Here is a 24,657-nt window from a genome sequence, read left to right on the forward strand (position 1 = left end):
TATGGAAAAGGTGTAAAAATAAAGGTATTTGATCCAGATGCTTCATAATCAAAATTGTGATAATTGTATCATATGGATACTATTTTGTTAGATTCCGCAACAGAGTATCCCTGATGTTTGCTCTCAACATGGGCTTTACTTAGCCTAGAAATCTAGACGCACCCTAGCGGCAGCAAAAATTATTTTGCAGCCAGTGTGGTCTAAAAACTCTCCGTTGACTTTTGAGCTGGAAAACCCAAGAACTGGTCAGGCCAATCAGATCGTCTATAGAGTCGGCGGGCGGGCTTAACATAATGATGACAGAGTTGCGACGGTTCACTGCTACTTGAAAAGGAATGGCTGCTGCTGCTGGCGAAAAGCGGTCTTTCGATTCGGCTTTGGCAGCGACTCTGGAGGATTTGAAGTTAAACTTTCTTTGAAACAAGAACAAAGGATGGCTCTGCTCTGACTCTGACTCCGTCGCTCTGACTACATCACCTTCTTCGTTGCTCTGGTTGGTTGTAGCGCTATCCTATTGTGTGCAGAGGGAATTTGAAAGACAATCGTTTATCCCGCCCCTCGGATTGAGGCATGCCAAAGGAGAGTTCCCAGACTTAAAGCAACACCAAGTAACTTTTCCTCTGCGGTCGCCCTACAGGTTGGAAGCGGAATTGTCCATTACCGCTGGCGTAAATAACTTAGCCTACCGCAGCCTACTGTCGCACGCGCACGCATATGTTCTCTGTTTATCCAGCACCGGCTTTAGAATCAACAAGGCCACATACAAGGTAGAGTATGATGCATGATTTTATGAAAGTATGATGTATTGCGACATCACAAACGAGCCATTGTAGTAATTGTAACGCTTGCCGTAAAGCAAGTCAAATTAGTAGTTTTCTTATGTCTCATTACAATTACAGGAACGCGACCCGTTCTGGCAATCTTACATAGCGTGGATATATCAGATAAAGGACTGCAAAGCTGTGGCATAAGTGCATTTCACCATGTCTCAACTTAATGAACCACTGAAACGATTTTGGAAACATTATTTTAAGGTATAATATCTTACTTAGTGTTGCTTTAACATCTTGATGTGTGTCTGGTATGCCAGGCTAGGCTTTGCTGGTAAGAAAATGGCTTGCGTAAGCATAGATCAGCAGTAAATGAAATCAGCAGAATATTGAGCTGAACCTCTCATGACTCGTTAACTTCAGGGACCTTGTAAAAAGGCTTTACAGCACATTAAAAAAAGACATGAGTAAAGTTACACAGCTTATGTGGTCTCTAGTGACTTGCTTGAATGCTGGGGTTCCTTTAATGAAACCTGACCCGAGCACAAAGTGACTTCTGTTTATGTAATGACCTCGTGGAGTACAGCAGCAGGCAGGGCTAAACTTACTACCAGACAGTTTTATAAGTGTCTCCCTTTGAGATCCACCCAGACGTCTCCCTGCAATGGACCTTTAGCGAAATGTCTTTTATTTAGATGTAGTTCTGTACTGTAACTAAATATAAGCTGCATTGTGGGAACTAAAGACTTCAAAAATAACGAAAATGGACAGTATTACCACAGTGAGTCAGACAAATGGAGACTCAAAACAGGAGAAAAGTGATGATGCTCAGTCAACGTCAAGTTCACAGGTTGTTTGTGGAGGGTGTAGAAAGAAACTTCGGAGTTTGTTACCAGTGAATTGTGGAGGGTGTAGAAAGAAACTTCGGAGTTTGTTACCAGTGAATTATAAAGAAGAAATTGTAGAGCTGCTAAAACTGGCTGGACCAGTGGTAAGTTTGAAAAGTGTGAATTGTTTTATAAAGGATTTTAAACTTTGCTTATAGCAATCATAACCAAATATCGTGATGATTTTATTCACTGTTGATTGACAATAGAAAAACACAAATGGACACCTTTAATTTTGTTGAGAACATGAACATATGAATATGAATCTTTAAAATAAACTATATTTTCTGGTTGACGGGGGATATTTGACCTATTATTATTGACACACTTTCTGAGACTATGAAAAACAGAAAAATATCTGGAAGTTGAATGCATCTTAATATGTTTAGTTTTGCAGAATAATTTAAACTAATTAATTGTCAACTTCTTAGTTCTTTAGTCAGGTTTGCCTCAAGAATATTGTACATGACAAATCAAACATACAATATTGTAGCTTTAACTGAAAAAAGTGGTAATGTCTTGTGGCTTTTATCGGATCCTGAAAACGTTTCCCCTTTTTTGCAGTTTATATCTCAGCTGATGATCTTTCTGATCAGCTTCATCAGCACTGTGTTCTGTGGACACTTGGGGAAAACTAAACTGGCCGGTGTGGCTCTGGCTATTGCTGTGAGTTCACAAAATAACTTCATTATAGCGGCATTCATTAAAACACCCATCGCCTTTATAAATATGTCCTTTTTGCTCACAGGTTATTAATGTGTCTGGCATCTCCATCGGATCTGGATTGGCGTCTGCATGCGATACACTCATCTCTCAGGTATGATAGTCAATGTTCAGTAATGTGAGTGTAATTTGTGCTCAGGTGTCATTTGAAGTGAACTGTGTCCTGCAGACGTTTGGGGGTAACAATCTGAAGCGGGTGGGTGTGATACTGCAGAGAGGGATTCTCATCCTCCTGTTGGCCTGTTTCCCCTGCTGGGCGTTTCTCATCAACACAGAGCCGATCCTGCTGGCTGTCCGGCAGAGTCCCAGTGTGGCCAGGTCTGACACATTCAACACACATTAAGTTACGGTTTTGTTTAGCAAAACTTACTTGAATCTGCTGATAAAATCTGTTGTCAACATATAGTGAATAGAGGTGAACATACAAGTAAATTATGTAAGTATAGTGATATAACATGATGTCATATCATTTGGACATGTGGCAGTCACATGGACCTAAAGCCAGTGTCTGTGGAGTTCCTTTAACTGCCCCCCCCCCCATCTCTCTCACTCTCTCTCTCTCTCTCTCTCTCTCTCTCTCTCTCTCTCTCTCTCTCTCTCTCTCTCTCTCTCTCTCTCTCTCTCAACAGTCTGTCACAACTCTATGTAAAAATATTAATGCCTGCCTTGCCTGTGAGTGACACATTAAACATGAAATGTATTCACTGTCTGTAACTATAAGTAACTATACAGTAAAAATAACTATTATAGGAAATAACTTTAAAAAAAATATATATATATATATATATATATATTTTTTTTTCAGGCTGCCTTTATGAATCAGCTGCAGGGAAGCTATCTTCAAAAATCAGGTAAACCCAAGCAATGTGTTTCCATTATTATTTTGCCTGAGCTTATTGTTCATAAATAGCATTTACAAGGGTCTGTTTTTGATTGTATATTTGTTTAGGGTATTATTTGGCCTCAGGTCATCACAGGAGTAGCAGGAAACATCCTCAACACTTTAATAAACTACATCTTCCTTCATCTGCTAGATCTTGGTGTGGCGTAAGAACCTGTCTAGATTCTGTTTATCACATTTCATAGGATCTTATGTTGTGTCCCAAATGACATACTATACACTTTGCACTTATACTATGCACAGTGTACTCTACCATCTATTATGTGAAGTTAAAAATGCAATTTTGTCATCCAGCTTTGGAGTCTGATAGCCACAATGTAAGGAAAACTGTGACAGTTCGGATCGGTATGAAAACACTACTTGCACTATTTCTACTACAAAATGGCATAAAGTGGATAAGTATGCAAATTGGGACACACCTTTAGTTTTATTTTTTTTCAAGTGCCCAAGGCTTAAAAATAATTAAAGGTCCAAATGACTCCATGGAGTCATTCTTTCTTACTAACAGTGGATCTGGTGCTGCAAACACCATTTCCCAGTATTCATTGGCTGTGTTTCTTTTTGTCTACATCCGCTGGAAGGGCCTGCATGAAGCCACCTGGGATGGTGAGTGTCTATCTACGTCAACACCAGAACCCTTGGTTTTCAAGAGAGTGTACTGTTTATATTCTGAGACAGAAAGACTTGTGCAATAACAAAATTATATTAAAACCGTAAAACATTCAAAGAATGTCTGGTAAATATTTTAAATGTATTTTAAGTCTTTTCACTTAAAGCTATTTTTTAGATGATTCAGAAGATTATTACATAATTTAAAATTGGATATCGATGTTGCATGAATATTTAAATGTTACTATAATTTAATCTTTTTGATTCCATGAATTACACAACCTTTCTTTATTTGAAAATTGTTTTGGCATTGTATACTAGTTTAAAAGATGATTACATCACTCACAGGAGCAATATGTAACAGTTTTATGTCCTGGTGCACAGCATGCTGTTTTCTTTATTAATATGTGACCAGAAAGTAGTTTAATATGTTACTCTTTAAGATAGTGTAGAGGAGAGCTCACTGAAATGTTTAGATGAGTCATGATTACTTTTGCATAGATACTCATTATTGAAACTGTCATATCTTCTTGCTGATCTCCATCTCTGTCTCACATTAGGCTGGTCTCGTGACTGTCTGCAGGAATGGGGCGCCTTCATTTGCTTGGCTTTTCCCAGCATGCTCATGCTTTGTGTGGAGTGGTGGACATATGAGATTGGTGGATTCCTGGCGGGTTTGCCAACTTCCTGTGTTTTTATGTAATTCAATTTGCCTTGGGACATGAATTATATTTGTGATCTTCATCTATTGTATTTTATCCTTGTAAGGCTCATCAGTGAGGCCGAACTGGGAGCCCATTCTGTTGTGTATGAGCTATCCACTATTGCATATATGGTAGGTTTACAAGGGTCATTCAGTCTAACTTGTAACACAAATAAAACTGTACACTTGTTCTGGTATCAGGATCTTCTCAGGCCCAGCAGCACCAGCTGTTTGCTGGTCAACAGGTCAAGATATGAACACTACATTTATACAAACGATAATTGGAACCTGTTGACAGAACTGTGTAACTAATGTTACATTTCTGTTATTCTACATTCATTACTTAGTCTCATTTTCCATTAGTAAATAGTCTTTTGTTATCCTCTGCACGGGTGGTGAAAACCAAATCACATATTTTAACTAAACACATCAGCCTTTAATTTCCAAATACATTTTCTAAAACAACTCACTCTAATATATATACATTCAACAAATACTCAAAGTAATATATCTTGATGGTAGTAATATTGCGTATTTATATATGAAGAACTTGCACAGGAATGCAGCTGTGTGGTGCACTTTTTTTTAGTTGAAACTAAGCAGCCACAGCCTTAATCCATCCCATAATTAAGATTATTAAATGTAGACTTGGAAATAACTAAAATGCATGTAAAGTTTTTATAGTAAGTGTGACCAAAAAACAACAAAACAAAAAAAAGAAAAGAAATCCTTGCTTTTGAAATAACAGTGAGTAAAAGAGCAATATCAAAAGTAAAATGGCTCCAGGGAAAACAAAATCTGTGATAAATTATATTTGAATCCTTTGGTTAAAGTAGACCAATTAGCTTGAGCACAAGTCATTGTTTTCTCTTTGTCATTCAGTTCCCACTGGGATTTGCAGTGGCAGCCAGTGCGAGGGTGGGAAATGCTCTTGGAGCTGGAAACACTGAACAAGCCAAGCTGTCCGCCAAAGTGTCTTTAATCTGTGGACGGATGTGATCTATTCATCAACAGTTTTGCTATAAAATGCCTAATAGCTTCTAAGAACATTTGCATGCATTATTAATTATAATAATCTTACTTATGACTATGTTTTATTATCATTGTAAAGTTATGTGTTATTTGGTTTCCCTGGTGTGTTTTTTCTAGTACTTGTTTCTTGTGTGGTTGCAACCATTACTGGGAGTACCAAAGATGTTATTGGATACATATTTACCACGGAAGAGTAAGTACCTACAAAGTAGATCTACTTTGCTTAAAAGCAATATAACTGTGACGGCAAAAACCACAGAAGCAATAATGCAAGTGAAGGAATATTTAATGTACAGTTTCACGGTCAGATGACAAACAACAAGACTGGTAGCGCAGGGACAAGATGGTCAGGGTCCACGTGATGAGTCTTGAAGTGAAGTGAAGTGTGAGTCCAGGTGAGGTGAGGTAATCCACGGCAGTGATAATCCCAGGGAAAACACGAACAAGACACGAGCTGACACGCCGACAGGAAAGGACAACCACACACGAAGGACTTCCAAACAACGATCTGACAATGAGAGTACAAAACAGTGAGTATAAATAGGGAATGGAATGAGCTGCAGCTGGTGAGTGGATAACGATCAGCTGAGCGCTGATCAGCTGGATCGCTGATCAGCAGAACTGAGTGGTAACGCCCACTCACACACACACACACACACAGATAACAACAGAAACACGAGACAAGAAGGAATCAATGAATTTATGAACCGTGACAGTACCCCTTCTCCTAAGAACGCCTCCTGGCGTTCCCAGACTCCCTTACCTGTCGATTGTAATCATCAATAAGGGAATGATCCAGGATGTCTCTAGCCGGAACCCAACTTCTCTCCTCCTGACCGTAACCTTCCCAGTCCACCAAGTTCTGGAATCCGCGTCCCCTCCGCCTCGAGTCCAGAATACGATTTACCGAATAAGTGGGTTCCACTTCTACGAGTCGCGGCGGGGGAGGAACCGGGGCTGGCGGATTAATACGAGAATAAAACACGGGCTTGATCTTGGATACATGGAAGGCGGGATGAATCCTCCTGTACACTGGAGGCAATTTGAGGCGGACTGTCACCGGACTAATGATCTTGGTGACAGTAAACGGGCCAATGAATTTGGGAGCAAGTTTATTAGAAACGGAGCGGAGAGGGATGTTTTTAGTAGAAAGCCACACTTTTTGACCAACGACGTATACGGGAGGCTTAGACCGGTGGCGATCGGCCTTAGCCTTGGTGCGCTCCCTCACCCGGAGTAGAGTCTCACGGGCTCTAGTCCAGGTGCGGTGACACCTCTGGACAAAGGCGTGGGCGGAGGGAACCGCAACCTCGGATTCCAGACTGTGAAAAATAGGTGTCTGGTATCCTAAACTACACTCAAACGGAGACAGGCCCGTAGCTGACACCGGTAACGTATTGTGGGCGTACTCCACCATAGACAGTTGCTGGCTCCAAGAGGAAGGATTCTTGGAGACCAAACATCGTAACACCCTTTCCAAATCTTGGCTGGCTCTCTCGGTTTGACCATTGCTCTGGGGATGAAACCCTGAGGACAGACTAACAGTCGCTCCCAGTAATCTACAAAACTCTTGCCAAAATTTGGACACAAACTGGGGTCCTCTGTCGGAGACCACGTCTGTCGGGAGGCCATGAATACGAAAGACGTGATCTACGACTATCAACGCTGTCTCCTTAGCTGAGGGTAATTTGGGTAAGGGAATAAAGTGAGTTGCCTTCGAGAATCGGTCCACCACGGTTAAAACCACCGTGTTACCCTGAGAGGGTGGGAGGGCGGTGATAAAATCTAGAGCGATATGGGACCAGGGTCTCGAAGGAACAGGCAGCGGTTGAAGAAGCCCATCTGGGGGTCGATTGGAAGTCTTACCAGTGGCACAAACTGAGCAAGCCAAAACAAAACTGTGGATGTCACGAGCCATACGTGGCCACCAGAATCGTTGCTTGACTAAAAAACTAGTATGGTTAACTCCCGGATGGCAAGCCACGTTGGAACAATGAGCCCACTGGATAACGTCAGACCTTAATTCCTCTGGCACAAATAAACGGTTCGGAGGGCAGGCGGGCGGAGGCATTACCCCTTCTAAGGCCGTCTTGACCTTCGATTAGACGGGCGTTCGGATCGATCAAAAATGCGCGATAAAGAATCGGGTTTGATGTTTTTGGAACCCGGGCGGTACGAGAGAGTAAAGTCAAAACGTCCGAAAAAAAGTGCCCACCGAGCCTGCCTAGAGTTCAATCTTTTGGCAGTTCTGATATATTCCAAATTCTTATGGTCGCTCCAGACGATAAAGGGTACCCCTGACCCCTCCAACCAGTGGCGCCATTCCTCCAACGCTAACTTGACTGCCAACAACTCTCTGTTACCAATATCATAATTGCGTTCGGCAGGGGATAAACGATGGGATAAAAACGCGCATGGATGAAGTCTGTCGTCTGTGGGAGAATGCTGAGATATCACCGCTCCTACCCCCACCTCTGACGCGTCGACCTCCACCACGAACTGCCGTGATGGATCAGGGGTAATCAGGATGGAGGCCGAAACAAAGCGGTCCTTTAGTTTGGCAAACGCTGCCTCAGCAGCGTCTGACCACCTGAACGCAGTTCTGGGGGAGGTCAAGGCGATCAGAGGCGAGGCTAGTTGGTTGAAATTGCGAATAAAACGCCGGTAAAAATTGGCGAATCCCAGAAACCTCTGTAGGGCCTTACGGGAATCTGGGATTGGCCAATCTACCACAGCCTTAACCTTCTCGGGATCCATGCGAATTCCCTCAGACGACACAATGTATCCTAGAAATGGAACAGACTGTGCATGAAAAACGCATTTCTCCGCCTTGACAAAAAGCCCATTCTCTAGCAGCCTCTGAAGCACTCGTCGGACGTGCTGCACGTGTTCCTGGAGAGAAGATGAAAATATCAATATGTCATCCAGGTAGACATAAATGAACTGATCAACCTTATCTCGCAGCACGTCATTGACGAGAGCCTGGAAGACTGCTGCGGAGTTGGACAGCCCGAAAGGCATGACCAAGTATTCAAAGTGCCCCCTAGGGGTGTTAAAAGCAGTCTTCCATTCATCCCCCTTTCTAATGCGGACCAAATGATAAGCATTACGTAAATCCAATTTCGTGAAGATAGACGCTCCCTGCAGCCTCTCGAAGGCTGAAGACATCAACGGCAAAGGATAGGTATTCTTTACCGTGATGTTGTTCAACCCTCGGTAATCAATGCAAGGTCGCAGAGATCCGTCCTTCTTCCCCACGAAAAAGAACCCCGCCCCCGCTGGAGAAGTAGCATCCGCTACCCAGATGCTAGAGAATCAGAAATATATTTCTCCATAGCCTCCCTCTCTGGGACAGAAAGTGAATATAACTTGCCTTTAGGCGGAGACTTACCTGACAGCAAATCTATAGCACAGTCATAGGGACGATGAGGAGGTAGAGAAGCAGCACGAGACTTACTGAACACTTCCTTCAGGTCCGAGTACTCCGCGGGCACGTTAGATAAATCCACTGCCTCCTCCTGAAACACAGAGACAGCAACAGACGAACAGGCAGACACAAGACAGGACTCATGACATCTACCACTCCATTCTAACACTGATTTCTTAAGCCAGTCGATCTTGGGGTTGTGTTCAATTAACCAAGGGTGTCCGAGAACAATGGGTGCAAGTGGTGAGTTCATGATGTAAAAGGAACATGTCTCAGTGTGGTTTCCAGATGTGGTGAGTGTGATGGGTCCGGTGATGAGAGAGATGGTAGGAAGATCTTGACCGTTGAGTGCCTGAACTGCTATTCTACTGGTGAGTGGTAGAAGGGGAATGTTAAATCTTTGAGCAAAACCATGGTCCATGAAGTTACCTTCTGCCCCAGAATCCACCAGTGCCTGACAGTCGTTATTGTGGCCCGACCATCTTAGTCCTACCGGGAGGAGGGTCGATGTAGATGAGGTCTTCGCAGCGGAGATCCCACCCGACAGTAGCCTCAACCTTACTGTCGGGCTTGGCCTTTTACAGGACAGTTGTAGGCAAAATGTCCAGCGGCCCCGCAATAAAGACATAGTCCTTGGGATCTCCGCCTCTCCTTCTCCTCCCGGGAAAGCCGAGCTCGCCCGACCTGCATGGGTTCGTGATCGTAGACGGGGCTGACCGCGTCCCCGCCGCTGGATCGTGGACTCTCAGCTCCTCCCCTGGCCCGATTCGTTGGTGCTCTCCGTTCCACTCTCGATAAACGTGCGTCCACACGAAGGGCCAGATCCACGAGTCCGTTGAGAGATGTTGGAAGATCCAGGGCGTAGATCTCCCTTTGAACGCGGTCAGCCAGCCCATGCAGGAACATGTCCCACTGCGCCTCCTCGTTCCAGTGACACTCTGCCGCCAGGGTTCGAAATTCGATGGAGTAATCCGATACTGATATTTCCTCCTGTCGTAATTCTGCAAGCCTCCGAGCCGCCTCTCTCCCGGCAACTGCCCTGTCGAAGACCCTTTTCATCTCGGCGGAGAGTGTCTGGAACGAGGCGCAGCATGGATCCTGGTTCTCCCACACCGCCGTTCCCCAGAGAGCCGCTTTCCCAGTCAGTAATGTGAGCACAAATGCCACCTTAGATTCCTCCTGGATGAATGTGCGAGGCTGCAGGGCAAAGTGCATAGAGCAACGTGTTAGAAAAGCACGACAGAAACTTGGCTCACCATCGTAGGTCTGTGGGATGGGTAGGCGGGGTTCTGACTGGGAAGCTCCCTCAGATGGAACGAGGGGAACGGCCGGTGCGGGGGGCGCAGCGGGATCACGTAGCTGTTGTATCTGCTGGGTGAGCTCGGACACCTGCGCCACCAGTACTTGGACAGCGCGTCCCGTCTCATTGAGGTTCCTCTCCTGGGTTTCCATGCGTTGAATGCTGGAGTTAACAAACTCCTCGAACGGATTCACCTCACTCGCTGCTTCCATTATGGGTCAGATCGTTCTGTGACGGCAAAAACCACAGAAGCAATAATGCAAGTGAAGGAATATTTAATGTACAGTTTCACGGTCAGATGACAAACAACAAGACTGGTAGCGCAGGGACAAGATGGTCAGGGTCCACGTGATGAGTCTTGAAGTGAAGTGAAGTGAGAGTCCAGGTGAGGTGAGGTAATCCACGGCAGTGATAATCCCAGGGAAAACACGAACAAGACACGAGCTGACACGCCGACAGGAAAGGACAACCACACACGAAGGACTTCCAAACAACGATCTGACAATGAGAGTACAAAACAGTGATAATAAATAGGGAATGGAATGAGCTGCAGCTGGTGAGTGGATAACGATCAGCTGAGCGCTGATCAGCTGGATCGCTGATCAGCAGAACGGAGTGGTAACGCCCACTCACACACACACACACACACACACACACACAGATAACAACAGAAACACGAGAAAGAAGGAATCAATGAATTTATGAACCGTGACAATAACATTTTAGATTGGGTATTTGGTATTTACAAAGATTCACTTATCGAATGGGAGAAACTTCAACGTACAGTAGCAGCTCTAGTAAAGAATAAAAATAAAATAGTTAAATAAACATTAATTGCATCATAATTGCATTGGTTCATGTAAACATGGATGTTGAAACATCTGATCTGTGAACTGAACTATCTCTCTCACACAGGGAAATTGTGTTCAGAGTATCAGAGGTCATGATCATGTATGGCTTCTTTCATCTGTTTGATGCCATTGCGGTAAGAGTTTTTATTTTTAAATATTATCTGCATTAGGAAAAAAAAGTCAGCATTGATAATTTCCCAGTACAAATATCTGATCGTCTGTAAATATACATTAAATTTGAGAAGATCAATTCTCTAGATTCTTAATACCTATTACCCAACTGGTATATTGATTTTTTTCTTGTTTTAAACATAGATCTAATGATATTTTGTGAATGTTTATAATATTTTTTGATGAAACTTGTATGTCCTGGTGCACAGCATGCTGTTTTCTTTATTAATATGTGACCAGCAAGTAGTTTACTATGTGACTCTTTAAGATAGTGTAGAGGAGAGTTCACTGAAATGTTTAGATGAGTCATGGTTAATTTTATAACAATTTAACAAAAAAAAAATCTTGAATAGTTTAAATAAACTGAAAAAGATAAGAAAACAAATGTGTGGTGATATTTTGATGTCTCTGAGGTGCTTTCAATCTTTCAGATCACTTCAGATATTGTGAATGTCTGTCAATGTCCTTTTGATAATAGTCAAATTAAGGTTTGTTTTTCTGTCTGAAGGGCATTACAGGTGGCATTGTCAGAGGTGCGGGAAAGCAGCTGCTAGGTGCTCTTTGTAACATTGTGGGATATTATTTTGTTGGATTACCAATAGGAGTGTCACTGATGTTTGCTCTCAGCATGGGCATAGTTGGTAGGTGACTTGCAAACATGTGGTGAAATGGAAACATTGCTACTCTGCCAATTTTGACCAAAAAATTGTTTACTTCGTTGGAATGGTACTTTTTTTTTTTTATTCTTGCCAAGTGAACACAACATTTTTTACATGATTTGAAAAGGCTAAGTGGTCTTATAAAATAGTCAATTAAATAAAAAGTCTCTGTAAACAAAAATAGTGCAGTCATTTCATTGAGAAAAAGTTTCATACACAACCTATATGCAGTATCTCACAAAAGTGAGTACATCCCTCAAATTTCAGCAAATATTTTAGTATATCTTCTCAAGGGACAATACTATAGAAATTAAACTTGGATATATTTTAGAGTAGTCAATCTGCTGCTTGTATAGCAGTATATATTTACTGTCCTCTGAAAATAACTCAACATACAGCCATTATTGTAAAAATAGCTGGCAACAAAAGTGAGTATACCCTAAGTAAACAAGTCAAAACTGTGTCCAAAGTGTCAATATTTTGTCTGAGCACCATTGTTATCTAGCACTGCCTTAATCCTCATGGGCATGGAATTTAACCAGTGCTGCACAGGTTGTTGCTGGGATCCTCTTCCTCTCCTCCATAATGGCATCATGGAGCTGCTGGATGCTAGACACATGGCGCTTCTCCACCTTCCGCTTGAGGACGCCCCACAGTTGCTCAAAAGGGTTCAGGTCTGAAGACACACTTGGCCACTCCATCACCTTCAGCTTCCTCAGCAAGGCAGTTGTCATCTTGGCGGTGTGTTTGGAGTCGTTATCATGCCGTTCGGCCCAGTTTCTGAAGGGAGGGCATCATGTTCTACTTCAGAATGTCACAGTACATGTTGGAATCCATGTTTCCCTCAATGAAGCGCAGCTCCCCAGTACCAGCAGCACTCATGCAGCCCAAAACCATGATGCTACCACCACCATGCTTGACTGTAGGCAAGACACAATGTTCTTGGTACTCCTTACCAGGGCATCGCCACACATTCTGGACACCATCTGAGCCAAACAAGTTTATCTTAGTTTCATCAGGCCATAGGACATGGTTCCAGTAATTCATGCTCTAAGACCGGTTGCTTTCAGCAAACTGTTTTCGGGCTTTTTTGTAAGCCAGCATCAGAAGAGACTTCCTTCTGGCATGATGGCCATGCAAACCGACTTGTTGCAGTGTGTGGCGTATGGTCTGAGCACTGACAAGCCGACCTTCCGCTTCTGCAACCTCTAAAGCAATGCTGGCACGATCATGCATCTGTTTTTTGAAGCCAGCTTCTGCACCTGACGCACAGCACGAGGATTCGACTTCTTTGATTGTCCCTTGCGAGGCCTTTTCCAAGTGGAACCCGTCTTGGAAAACCTCTGTATGACCCTGGCCTGTTCCGTAACTCAGTTTCAGGGTGTTACCAATCTTCTTATAGCCTAGGCCAGCTTTGTGGAGAGCAACAATTCTAATTCTCAATTTCTTAAAGAGTTAAGTCACGCCGCGACTTGATGGGAGTAGTTCACAGTGTCTGACGGAAGAGCTCTGCCGACCGATGGGCGGGGAGCAGCGAGGTCAAAGATCGCCAACCGAAAAGGTCCATGTAGCTTCTGACGGGAGCAGCTCACGGCGTCTGGCTGGAGGGCCCTACCGGCCGACGGCGGAGTGACACATTTTGGAAGCCCGGCAGGGAGATTTCTTGTGTCCGCTGGGAAATCGATACCTACTGGATGGGAAAGAGGAAACATAGATGAATGCTACGTCCACTGGGAGACCAATGCTCGCTGGAACAAGAAAGAAAAACAGATGCATGCTATGGCAGCTGGCAGACCAATGCTCGCTGGACAGAGAAAGAGGTAACCTAGATGCTTGCTATGTCCGCTGGGCGACCAATGCTTGCTGGACAGAGAAAGAAAAATAGATGCATGCTATGCCTGCTGGGAGACCAGTGCTCACTGGACAGAGAAAGAGGAAACCTAGATGCACGCTATGTCCGCTGGGAGACCAATGCTCGCTGGACGGAGAAAGAAAAATAGATGCATGCTACATCTGCTGTGAGACCAATGCTCGCTGGACAGAGAAAGAAAAACAGATGCAAGCTACGTCCGCTGGGAGACCAATGCTCGCTGGACAGAGAAAGAGGAAACCTAGATGCATGCTATGTCTGCTGGGAGACCAATGCTCGCTGGACGGAGGGAGAGGAAACATGAGTGCTCTTCAAGGATTAGAAACAGTGGGGGCAACACAACTGATATGTTGAGGGGGGCCGGCGGGCTTGGCTGGGAATTTTTTTTTTTTTCTGCATCTGCTGTGAGACCAAATGCTCGCTGGACGGAAAGAGAGAGACCCCCAGTGGCCAACCCAGGGGGGTTTAATCAATGAGGGTTTGGTGGGCTTTTTTAATATGGACCGGTTGGTCCATCTGAGGACCATCTCCGAAGAGCTTGGATCTGTTGTTGGGAGAGGCCTTTTTGGGCTGCTGAAGTTGATGCCCCGATACGGAAGGAGTGACTTGAGAAATTATTTGCTGGAATTCCTGACTGTTGTAGTACAGATTTGAGGGGTTTCTGGAAACAAAAGCGTGTCACGGGTTTATTGGTTTCGTCTATGAACAGGGGTTCCAGAGGAGATTTAGCCAGATAACTTCTCGGTTGCAGATATGCCAGAATGGACTGGTATAGTAGGATTGGCGATGAGAGGTTAAAAATGTAGATGAAAAGACCTTTTTTTTTTGGTTTGGTCTTGCTTTGCTTAATCAAATATGAGATTTTTTTACCATCTAGTACTGACAAGTCTGAGATGGCGGGGTGTATTTTTGGGTCGAAGTTGGAAGTGATGGTGAGTTCCAAGCATCTAAGAAAAACAAAAAAGGCTAGGATAAACATAGTGTTGAGTGTGCGGGCAGTATAAGAAGAGTTCTTGCTGCGTCCGCTGGGAGACCAATGATCGCTGGACGAAGAAAGGGTCACCGGGATATTAGTTGTGAATAGTGAAGTACTGGAGTTGGGGATTGGTCCGTCTCAGGAGCCAGCGTCCTGAAGTGGATAAATATGTGGATAAATACGGAAGTGGATGCACACACTAGTTGCTTTTTCGCTGAGGAGCCGAGCGTAACCCGGAGTAGGCGGTGGCCCAGTGGTAGTGGCAAGGGGACTACGTCATCTGTTCCCTCCTCCAGGGAACGGTGGGTTGCATACGCAACTAGGACCCTACCCCTACCTACCTCCTGATGCCCCCGCAATTTTAAGGCGGGGAAGGACAGGGCTTAGGCCAGGGAAGTCACTGCTGTTCCTACAAGACCACCGGGAAAGCGTTCCCTGTACATTGGAAGGAAGGGACGCTGCGGAAGCCACATCCTACCCGAAGGGAGGTATTTATATATACATAAATATATAGCTCAACACGTGATGCAACAATTGTGACCGTCAGAGAGGAAAAGGGAACGACCACATCCAGAAACGCACGGGTGGAATGACATCTTGAAAAAGACGCAAACACACCCGTGTTGCTCTTTCAGGAAATAGGACCCATCACCAGTGCCGGTGCACACAGGGGAATGACTGCGGCAACACTGATCAGTGAACTGAAACAGTAAAGCACTAATTTTTCCGCCCTCTAACCAGCCGTTAACACATACAAACCCTTAGAAATTTGTTGCTGTTAAAACAGCAATTCAGAGCTCAAAGGTCGCGATTATCGCTGCACTCATGCTGTAGAACTACCAGCACTGGGAGAGTCTTCCTGAAGAACACCGACACACTTGCTCGTTGTAAACAACAGCACTCTTCAGAGACATCAAACAATCGGCTCCGAAGCGAAAGGCAACTAGTGCGTGGATCCACTTCCGTATTTATACCTACACTGCGGGGGTGGAGTGTGTGATGCGAATCACGCACGCCAATTCCATTTGCTCGTTCAATAGTACTCCAAGAACATTGGCTCTCTGACACGATCCCATTTCAGTCGACTTCGTCCGACGTTATCGACTGAAAGGGAACTGGAGTTGGGAATTGGTCCGCCTCTGGAGCCAGCGTCCTGAATTTCTGAGGGGATCTGAGCGCGGATGCTTTGAGACGCTGGTGGTGGTTCCATGGCGATGGTGTCGGACCGAACGAGCATCGGTGTTCCTGTGAAGAGAGAATATTGTGGTTTAGTTTGAATGAGAGAGCTGGGAAGGGTAAAAGCCAGGGCTGCGAATGTTGGCGGTCGGCCTCACGCTTAGATTACCCTGTGTGGCTTGGAAAGGAAAATTAATTTGAGGATAGAAAGGAAAGGAAGGATAATAGAATGAAGTGTAGTGACGGGCTGAGCCTCGTCGAGAGGTGGGAGTGGACCTGCCATGGCGTATTCCGAGCCGCGGCCCAGGCTCGCTGAAGGCCTGTTGCTGCGGCTCGATGGGTGAAGCGAGCGAGATTTTGCGTGGGAGGACGACGGTGGTGAGGCGGCTTTTGGACCCTGCGGGCTTTGCTCTGCCTGTAAACTGTCTTGAGAGTTGTTATGGACTTTGGAGAGAGATTGGCTGACTGATCAGATCAGAGAATACAGTTCCGCTTTGTTCATTTTCCGCGAAGCCTGTACGTCTGAATTACCCAGCGCTTGCCTTAATCCTGCTACGGTCCACTTCCCGATAGGTGGGATCGTCGGGACGTCCGAGTGGTAGGAGGAGGCCGGGGAGGAAGATGAAAGTCTTGCCGGGGGCAGCAAAGACTGGCCTTCGATGTCTTGGCGAGCGCAGGGCTGTTCTGGGAGCCATGCGGCCACGGGAAGAAGCCTGGGGCTCAGGTGCGATGTCCGGCGTAGGAGGAATTATCCTGGGGCCAGCAAAATGCAACGGCGGATCCCTGGGGATGTTTGTTTCCTCGTTAGATGAAGAACTTCGGTGTTGCGACATGGTAGCATAAACGGCGAGCCAAAATGTTGTTAAACTGTCAATGAACAGAGGTAAGTTTGCTGTATATATACACCTCCTAACTTGTTGATTGAATTGATTAGCAGAGTGTGCTCCACTTGTGTCTAATTAGGTTTGATTATCTGAGTGTGCTTCACGTGTGTTTAATTAGGTTTAATTATCTGAATGTGCTCCACCCGAACTTTGTTAATAAAACATCATATGTTGAGTTATTTTCAGAGGACAGTAAATATATACTCCTATACAAGCAGCACACTGACTACTCAAAAATATATCCAAGTTTAATTTCTATAGTATTGTCCCTTGAGAAGATATACTAAAATGATGGCTGAAATGTGAGGGGTGTACTCACTTTTGTGAGATACTGTAGGAGTACAAGTGTGACCCAAATGTGAGGAGCACCAGAGGGTTAAAACTCAAGTTCCCCACTGAACAAGTCCACCAATCTCCTCACGTCTTTTCTCTCTGTTGTTAGGTTTGTGGATTGGGTTTTTTGGGTGTGTCTTCCTACAGTCTTTGTTCTTCATCATCCTCATTTGCAAACTTGACTGGAAAAAGGCGACTCAAGAGGTGGGACATTTTCCCTCATCCATAGTCTATTTGTACAGATTATTATTTTAGTCTTTATCTTCTTATTTTCAGGCCTTGATCAGAGCAGGTGTTCAAGCCCCTGAGACCAAAGATGAATCTTACGCTATGGAAAATAAGGGCTGCACAGAAGGTACTTTCTGTCTGTGTTATATGATGACCTTAATGATGAAGAAAAAACATGTTTCTTTCAAACATGATTTTTCCCTTATGTTGACCAATTATTGAACAGATGTGCCAGAAGAGTTCCAGGACACTGAAGAAGGCCAGACAGATGCAAGCACAGACCTGGAAGGACTCAGTAAAGGAGAAGGAGGAATAACAGATGCTGACACAAAGGTCACAGTTGGGGCGGTTTTGACCACCAATCAGCTGGTTGTTCGACGTGGACTAGCGGTTTTCTTCATGCTCCTTATACTAGCTGGAGGGATTGTGTTAAATGAGGTGCTCACTGGATTTCTCAAAGGAGCATAATCGATACAGAGCTTTGTCTTCAATGCAAATTAAAAAAAAAAAAATTCACCAGTGCCTATGCAAAGTTAATAATATTGAGAGGTAGATGATTGTTTTTAGGGCCCAAGCCCTGAAAGGGAGAAGGCCCTATTGTTTTCCTAAGGATTATTTATTAGGGCCCAAGCCCTTCTTTTTATTATTTTACTACCTTTTGGTCACTTTTGGGGGCCTTAACGTGCTCAAAAACTCTTGAAACTTTGCACACGCGTCAGAACCCGCGGCCATCAAGGCCGGGCTGAAGATGGTACCCGGGCGTGGCAGGGGGGCTCAACAGCGCACCCTGGAACGGGGTTTGAACACTTGTCCATATATCAAACACGCTTGCATGTAATAATCTGAAACTCGGTACACTTATAGATCTCATCGGGCCAAACAACTTTCGTGCTCTAAGTTTTACGTCAGCCCAACAGGAAGTCGGTTATTATGGGTTGTTTGGAAACTCATTTTCTATATTTTTCTTACGACTATTCGGGCACTTTTGGGGCCCTTAACGTGCTCGAAAACTCTTGAAACTTTGCACACGGGTCAGAACCCGCGACCATCAGGGCCGGGCTGAAGATGGTACCCGGGCGTGGCAGGGGGGCTCGACAGCGCCCCCTGGAACGGGGTCCGAAAACTTGGTCCATAAATCAAACACGCTTGCATGTAATAATATGAAACTCGGTACACATATAGATCTCATCGGTTCATATATACTTCATGCTCTTACTTTTTACCCCAGCCCAACAGGATGTCGGCTATTTAGGGTTGTTTGTAAAACGCATGCAATGGAATTTAAAGTACTTCTCCTAGAGAATTCAAAGAAATGCCACGAATCTCGGTCAGCATGAAGTCAAGACATTGAGGATGAAAAATGGCCAGGGGATTTTTGATATCTCGAACGGTTTGGCCGTGGCGAGGAAACAAATTTATGGCGAGAAACATGAAACAGGAAGTGTGTTATAACTTCAGCATACATTAGCTGATCTTAATGAAACTTCAGCAGTGTGTTCGTTGTAAGAGGCCGATCACATGGATGTGACTATTGTGAGTCAAAGTTATAGCGCCACCAACTGGCAGCAGGAAGTGTGTCACTTTCAAAATGCTTTGAAATCACCCTCTTATTTTAACCCGATTTGCTTCAAACTTCATCTGTATAATGTAAATACACGGCAGATGTAGACCTGTGAAAGGATTATTGATATCTTAGATACTGGTGCCATGGCAACGCATCAAACTTTAATATTCTTTTTGGATGCTTTTGAGACTCTTAGCATGCCTGAAATTGCTTAAAATTGCATGAAACTCGACAGACAGATCACATTTATTAGCCTGTAGACATGTGCAAAGTTTCAGAAACGGGCGTGGTGCAGGGACTCAGTAGCGCCACCTTTTGACAAAAGTGGGGGGGTTAGTTTTATAGTTTTATCTACAATCATAAAACTCGGTACGCATATTGTTCAGATCAAGCCGGACAACTTTCTAATTAACTGTCATTAGCTCAGACCAAGAGGAAGTCAGATATTTTGGTTTGAATATGGTCATTTTCTCTCTCTCTCTCTCTGAGCCAATATGGCAAGCCGTTTTAACATTTAATCATTTTAACCTACTAGTCTCTATTTTCATGCTTCTAGTACTTATTTTTTAGATACTAGTATCTATTCCATTAAGTACTAGTACTTATTCATTAGCGACTAGTGCTTATTCTTTAGTACTAGTGCCTATTCTTTAGATACTAGAGCTTATTCTTTAGATATTCTTTTGAATATGTATTAGTAGCTAATGAATAAGTACTGGTATCTATTTAATAGGTACTAGTATCTAATGACTTAGTACTAGTATTTATTGAATAAATACTAGTATCTATTAATATGTACTAGTATCTAAAAGGTCATTTTCTCTCTCTCTCTCTCTGAGCCAATATGGCAAGCCGTTTTAACATTTTATCATTTTAACCTACTAGTCTCCATTTTCATGCTACTAGTACTTATTTTTTAGATACTAGTATCTATTCCATTAAGTACTAGTACTTATTCATTAGCGACTAGTGCTTATTCTGTTTAGAATATTAAAAGTGCTTATTCAATTTTTATGCTTATTCATATTTTCAGAGCAGAAAATCCGAATTTTCTGCTTATTCAATATTGCATCTAAAATGGAAGTGACTTGACGTGTGTGTGTGTGAGTGTGTGTGTGTGTGTGTGTGTGTGTGAGAGAGAGAGAGATTGTGTCTGTTACAGTGACAAGAGTTTAACCCTTTAAGGCCTTGTTTTTTGGATATATATCTTTTTTTATTAAAAAAAAGTGCATACAACCCATATCTTTTAAATGAATTGTTTGCTTTAAATTAAATTAAGATTGTATGTTTGGTAATTGAACCTAAATAAATTTAAAATTAATGTGCTATATTTCAGATCAATATATTTGTTTTCCTTAATTTTAATCAACACTAACTTTATTCTCATCTGAATTATAAATAACTTATTTCTGTATAAAATAAAAAATCCTGAATAATCCAGACCAACCAGAGCGCACTATTTCTACAACATCATCAGTGCTGAAGCGGAACTACCAGAGCCGTTCGGCAGATAGCCAGCAGATATTTTGTGTCACGTCGTGCACAATAACCCTAAAGGCACCAGGGTGGCGGTGCCACCGGCTTTATATATATATATATATATATATATATATATATATAATATAGCTGCGAGCAGCGATGAAGGGCCAAAGCCGGCGGTACCGCCACCCCGGTGCCTTTAGGTAACTAAAGGCACCGGGGTTGCAGTGCCACCGGCTTGGGCCCGTAATCGCTGCTCGCAGCTATATTTATTAGGGCCCAAGCCTTGAAAAGGCGAAGGCCCTATTGTTTTCCTAAGGATTATTATTATTATTATTATTATTATTATTATTATTATTATTATTCTAACGACTATTCGGGCACTTTTGGGGCTCTTAACGTGCACGAAAACTCTTGAAACTTTGCACACAGGTCAGAACCCGCGGCCATCAGGGCCGGGCTGAAGATGGTACCCGGGCGTGGCAGGGGGGCTCGTCAGCGCCCCCTGGAACGGGGTCCGGAAACTTGGTCCATAAATCAAACACGCTTGCATGTAATAATATGAAACTCGGTACACATATAGATCTCATCGGTTTATATATCCTTTGTACTTTTACTTTTTACCCCAGCCCAACAGGACGTCGGCTATTATGGTTTGTTTGGAAACGCATGCAATGGAATTTAAAGTACTTCTCCTAGAGAATTCAAAGAAATGCCACGAAACTCGGTCAGCATGAAGTCAAGACATTGAGGATGAAAAATTGCCAGGGGATTTTTGATATCTCGAACGGTTTGGCCGTGGCGAGGAAACGAATTTATGGCGAGAAACGTGAAACAGGAAGTGTGTTATAACTTCAGCATACATTAGCTGATCTTAATGAAACTTCAGCAGTGTGTTCGTTGTAAGAGGCCGATCACATGGATGTGACTATTGTGAGTCAAAGTTACAGCGCCACCAACTGGCAGCAGGAAGTGTGTCACTTTCAAAATGCTTTTAAATCACCCTCTTATTTTAACCCGATTTGCTTCAAACTTCATCTGTATAATGTAAATACACGGCAGATGTAGACCTGTGAAAGGATTGATATCTTTGATACTGTTGCCGTGGCAACGCATCAAACTTTAAAATTCTTTTTGGATGCTTTTGAGACTCTTAGCATGCCTGAAATTGCTTGAAATTGCATGAAACTCGACAGACAGATCACATTTATTAGCCAGTAGACATGTGCAAAGTTTCAGAAACGGGCGTGGTGCAGGGACTCAGTAGCGCCACCTTTTGACAAAAGTGGGGGGGTTAGTTTTATAGTTTTACCTACAATCATAAAACTCGGTACGCATATTGTTCAGATCAAGCCGGACAACTTTCTAATTAACTTTCATTAGCTCAGACCAAGAGGAAGGCAGATATTTTGGTTTGAATATGGCCATTTTCTCTCTCTCTCTCTCTGAGCCAATATGGCAAGCCGTTTTAACATTTAATCATTTTAACCTACTAGTCTCTATTTTCATGCTTCTAGTACTTATTTTTTAGATACTAGTATCTATTCCATTAAGTACTAGTACTTATTCATTAGCGACTAGTGCTTATTCTTTAGTACTAGTGCCTATTCTTTAGATACTAGTGCTTATTCTTTAGATATTCTTTTGAATATGTATTAGTAGCTAATGAATAAGTACTGGTATCTATTTAATAGGTACTAGTATCTAATGACTTAGTACTAGTATTTATTGAATAAATACTAGTATCTATTAATAGGTACTAGTATCTAAAAGGTCATTTTCTCTCTCTCTCTCTCTCTGAGCCAATATGGCAAGCCGTTTTAACATTTTATCATTTTAACCTACTAGTCTCTATTTTCATGCTACTAGTACTTATTTTTTAGATACTAGTATCTATTCCATTAAGTACTAGTACTTATTCATTAGCGACTAGTGCTTATTCTGTTTAGAATATTAAAAGTGCTTATTCAATTTTTATGCTTATTTATATTTTCAGAGCAGAAAATCCGAATTTTCTGCTTATTCAATATTGAATAATGGAAGTGACTTGACGTGTGTGTGTGTGTGTGTGTGTGTGTGTGTGTGTGTGTGTGTGTGTGTGTGTGTGTGTGTGTGTGTGTGTGTGTGTGTGTGTGTGTGTGAGAGAGAGATTGTGTCTGTTACAGTGACAAGAGTTTAACCCTTTAAGGCCTTGTTTTTTGGATACATATCTTTTTTTATTTAAAAAAAGTGCATACAACCCATATCTTTTAAATGTATTGTTTGCTTTAAATTAAATTAAGATTGTATGTTTGGTAATTGAACCTAAATAAATTTAAAATTAATGTGCTATATTTCAGATCAATATATTTGTTTTCCTTCATTTTAATCAACACTAACTTTATTCTCATCTGAATTATAAATAACTTATTTCTGTATAAAATAAAAAATCCCGAATAATCCAGACCAACCAGAGCGCACTATTTCTACAACATCATCAGTGCTGAAGCGGAACTACCAGAGCCGTTCGGCAGATAGCCAGCAGATATTTTGTGTCACGTCGTGCACAATAACCCTAAAGGCACCAGGGTGGCGGTGCCACCGGCTTTTTATATATATATATATATATATAAATATAGCTGCGAGCAGTGATGAAGGGCCAAAGCCGGCGGTACCGCCACCCCGGTGCCTTTAGGTAACTAAAGGCACCGGGGTTGCTGTGCCACCGGCTTGGGCCCGTAATCGCTGCTCGCAGCTATATTTATTATTATTATTTTTTTATTTATTTTTATTTTACTACATTTTGGGCACTTTTGGGGCCCTTAACGTGCTCGAAAACTCTTGAAACTTTGCACACGGGTCAGAACCCGCGGCCATCAGGGCCGGGCTGAAGCTGGTACCCGGGCGTGGCAGGGGGGCTCGACAGCGCCCCCTGGAAGTGTTAAAAAATCTTGGTCCATAAATCAAACACGCTTGCATGTAATAATATGAAAATCGGTACACATATAGATCTCATTGGTTCATATATCCTTCGTACTTTTACTTTTTACGCCAGCCCAACAGGAAGTCGGCTATTATGGGTTGTTTGGAAACTCATGCTCAGGAATTTGAAACACTTCTCCTAGGGAATTCACCCGATCGTCACCAAACTCGGTGTGCATGAAGTCAAGACATTGAGGATGAAAAATTGCCAGGGGATTTTTGATATCTCGAACGGTTTGGCCGTGGTGAGGAAACGAATTCATGGTGAATAATGGAAACAGGAAGTGTGTTATAACTTCTGCATACATTGACTGATCTTGATGAAACTTCAGCAGTGTGTTCGCTGTAAGAGACCGATCACATGGATGTGACTATTGTGAGTCAAAGTTATAGCGCCACCAACTGGCAGCAGGAAGTGTGTCACTTTCAAAATGCTTTTAAATCGCCCTCTTATTTTTACCCGATTTGCTTAAAACTTTATGTGTATAATGTAAACACACGGCAGATGTAGACCTGTGAAAGGATTATTGATATCTAAGATACTTATGCCGTGGTAACGCATCAAACTTTAAGATTATTTTTTGATGCTTTTGAGACTCTTAGCATACTTGAAATTGCATGGAACTTGACAGACACATCACATTTATTAGCCAGTAGACATGTGCAAAGTTTCAGAAACGGGCGTGGTGCAGGGGCTCAGAAGCGCCACCTTTCGACAAAAGAGGGGGAGTTAGGTCTATACTTTTATCTACAATCTTAAAACTCAGTATGTATATTGTTCATATCGAGCTGGACAACTTTCTAATTTACAGTTATTAGCTCATACCAACAGGAAGTCAGATATTTTGGTTTGAATGTGGATGTTTTGGAGAATTTTCTCTTCCTCTCTCTCTGACCCTACTCTCCGTGTGTTTGGGGGGAGGGGGATTTGTCTGCTGAGTGAGAATGCTATTATTTTTGTTTTTCAAGGTTTTGGGGCCCTTAACGTGCTCGAAAAGTCTTGAAACTTTGCACACAGGTCAGAACCCGCGGCCATCAGGGCCGGGCTGAAGCTGGTACCCGGGCGTGGCAGGGGGGCTCGACAGCGCCCCCTGGAATGTGATTCGAACACTTGTCCATATATCAAACATGCTTGCATGTAATAATATGAAAC

General features: G+C 43.1%; 1 protein-coding gene across 1 annotated transcript; it reads left to right on the plus strand.

Moving 5' to 3' along the window:
- The first annotated feature begins 1,278 nt into the window (after positions 1 to 1,278).
- LOC143756990 (multidrug and toxin extrusion protein 1-like) lies at positions 1,279 to 18,016 on the plus strand. Its single transcript, XM_077247933.1, has 16 exons — positions 1,279 to 1,761; positions 2,222 to 2,323; positions 2,406 to 2,474; positions 2,550 to 2,698; positions 3,010 to 3,052; positions 3,330 to 3,427; positions 3,790 to 3,887; positions 4,451 to 4,568; positions 4,659 to 4,725; positions 5,476 to 5,584; positions 5,743 to 5,818; positions 11,268 to 11,337; positions 11,883 to 12,015; positions 17,382 to 17,476; positions 17,549 to 17,627; positions 17,727 to 18,016. Exons 1-16 carry the CDS (start codon positions 1,534 to 1,536, stop codon positions 17,966 to 17,968), a joined length of 1,776 nt encoding a protein of 591 aa, XP_077104048.1. The 5' UTR covers positions 1,279 to 1,533; the 3' UTR covers positions 17,969 to 18,016.
- Positions 18,017 to 24,657: the final 6,641 nt, after the last annotated feature.

This window comes from Siphateles boraxobius, unplaced genomic scaffold (assembly GCF_051911475.1).
Source record: "Siphateles boraxobius isolate OS27281-9 unplaced genomic scaffold, OSU_SipBor_1 11, whole genome shotgun sequence".
Lineage (NCBI taxonomy): Eukaryota > Metazoa > Chordata > Actinopteri > Cypriniformes > Leuciscidae > Siphateles > Siphateles boraxobius.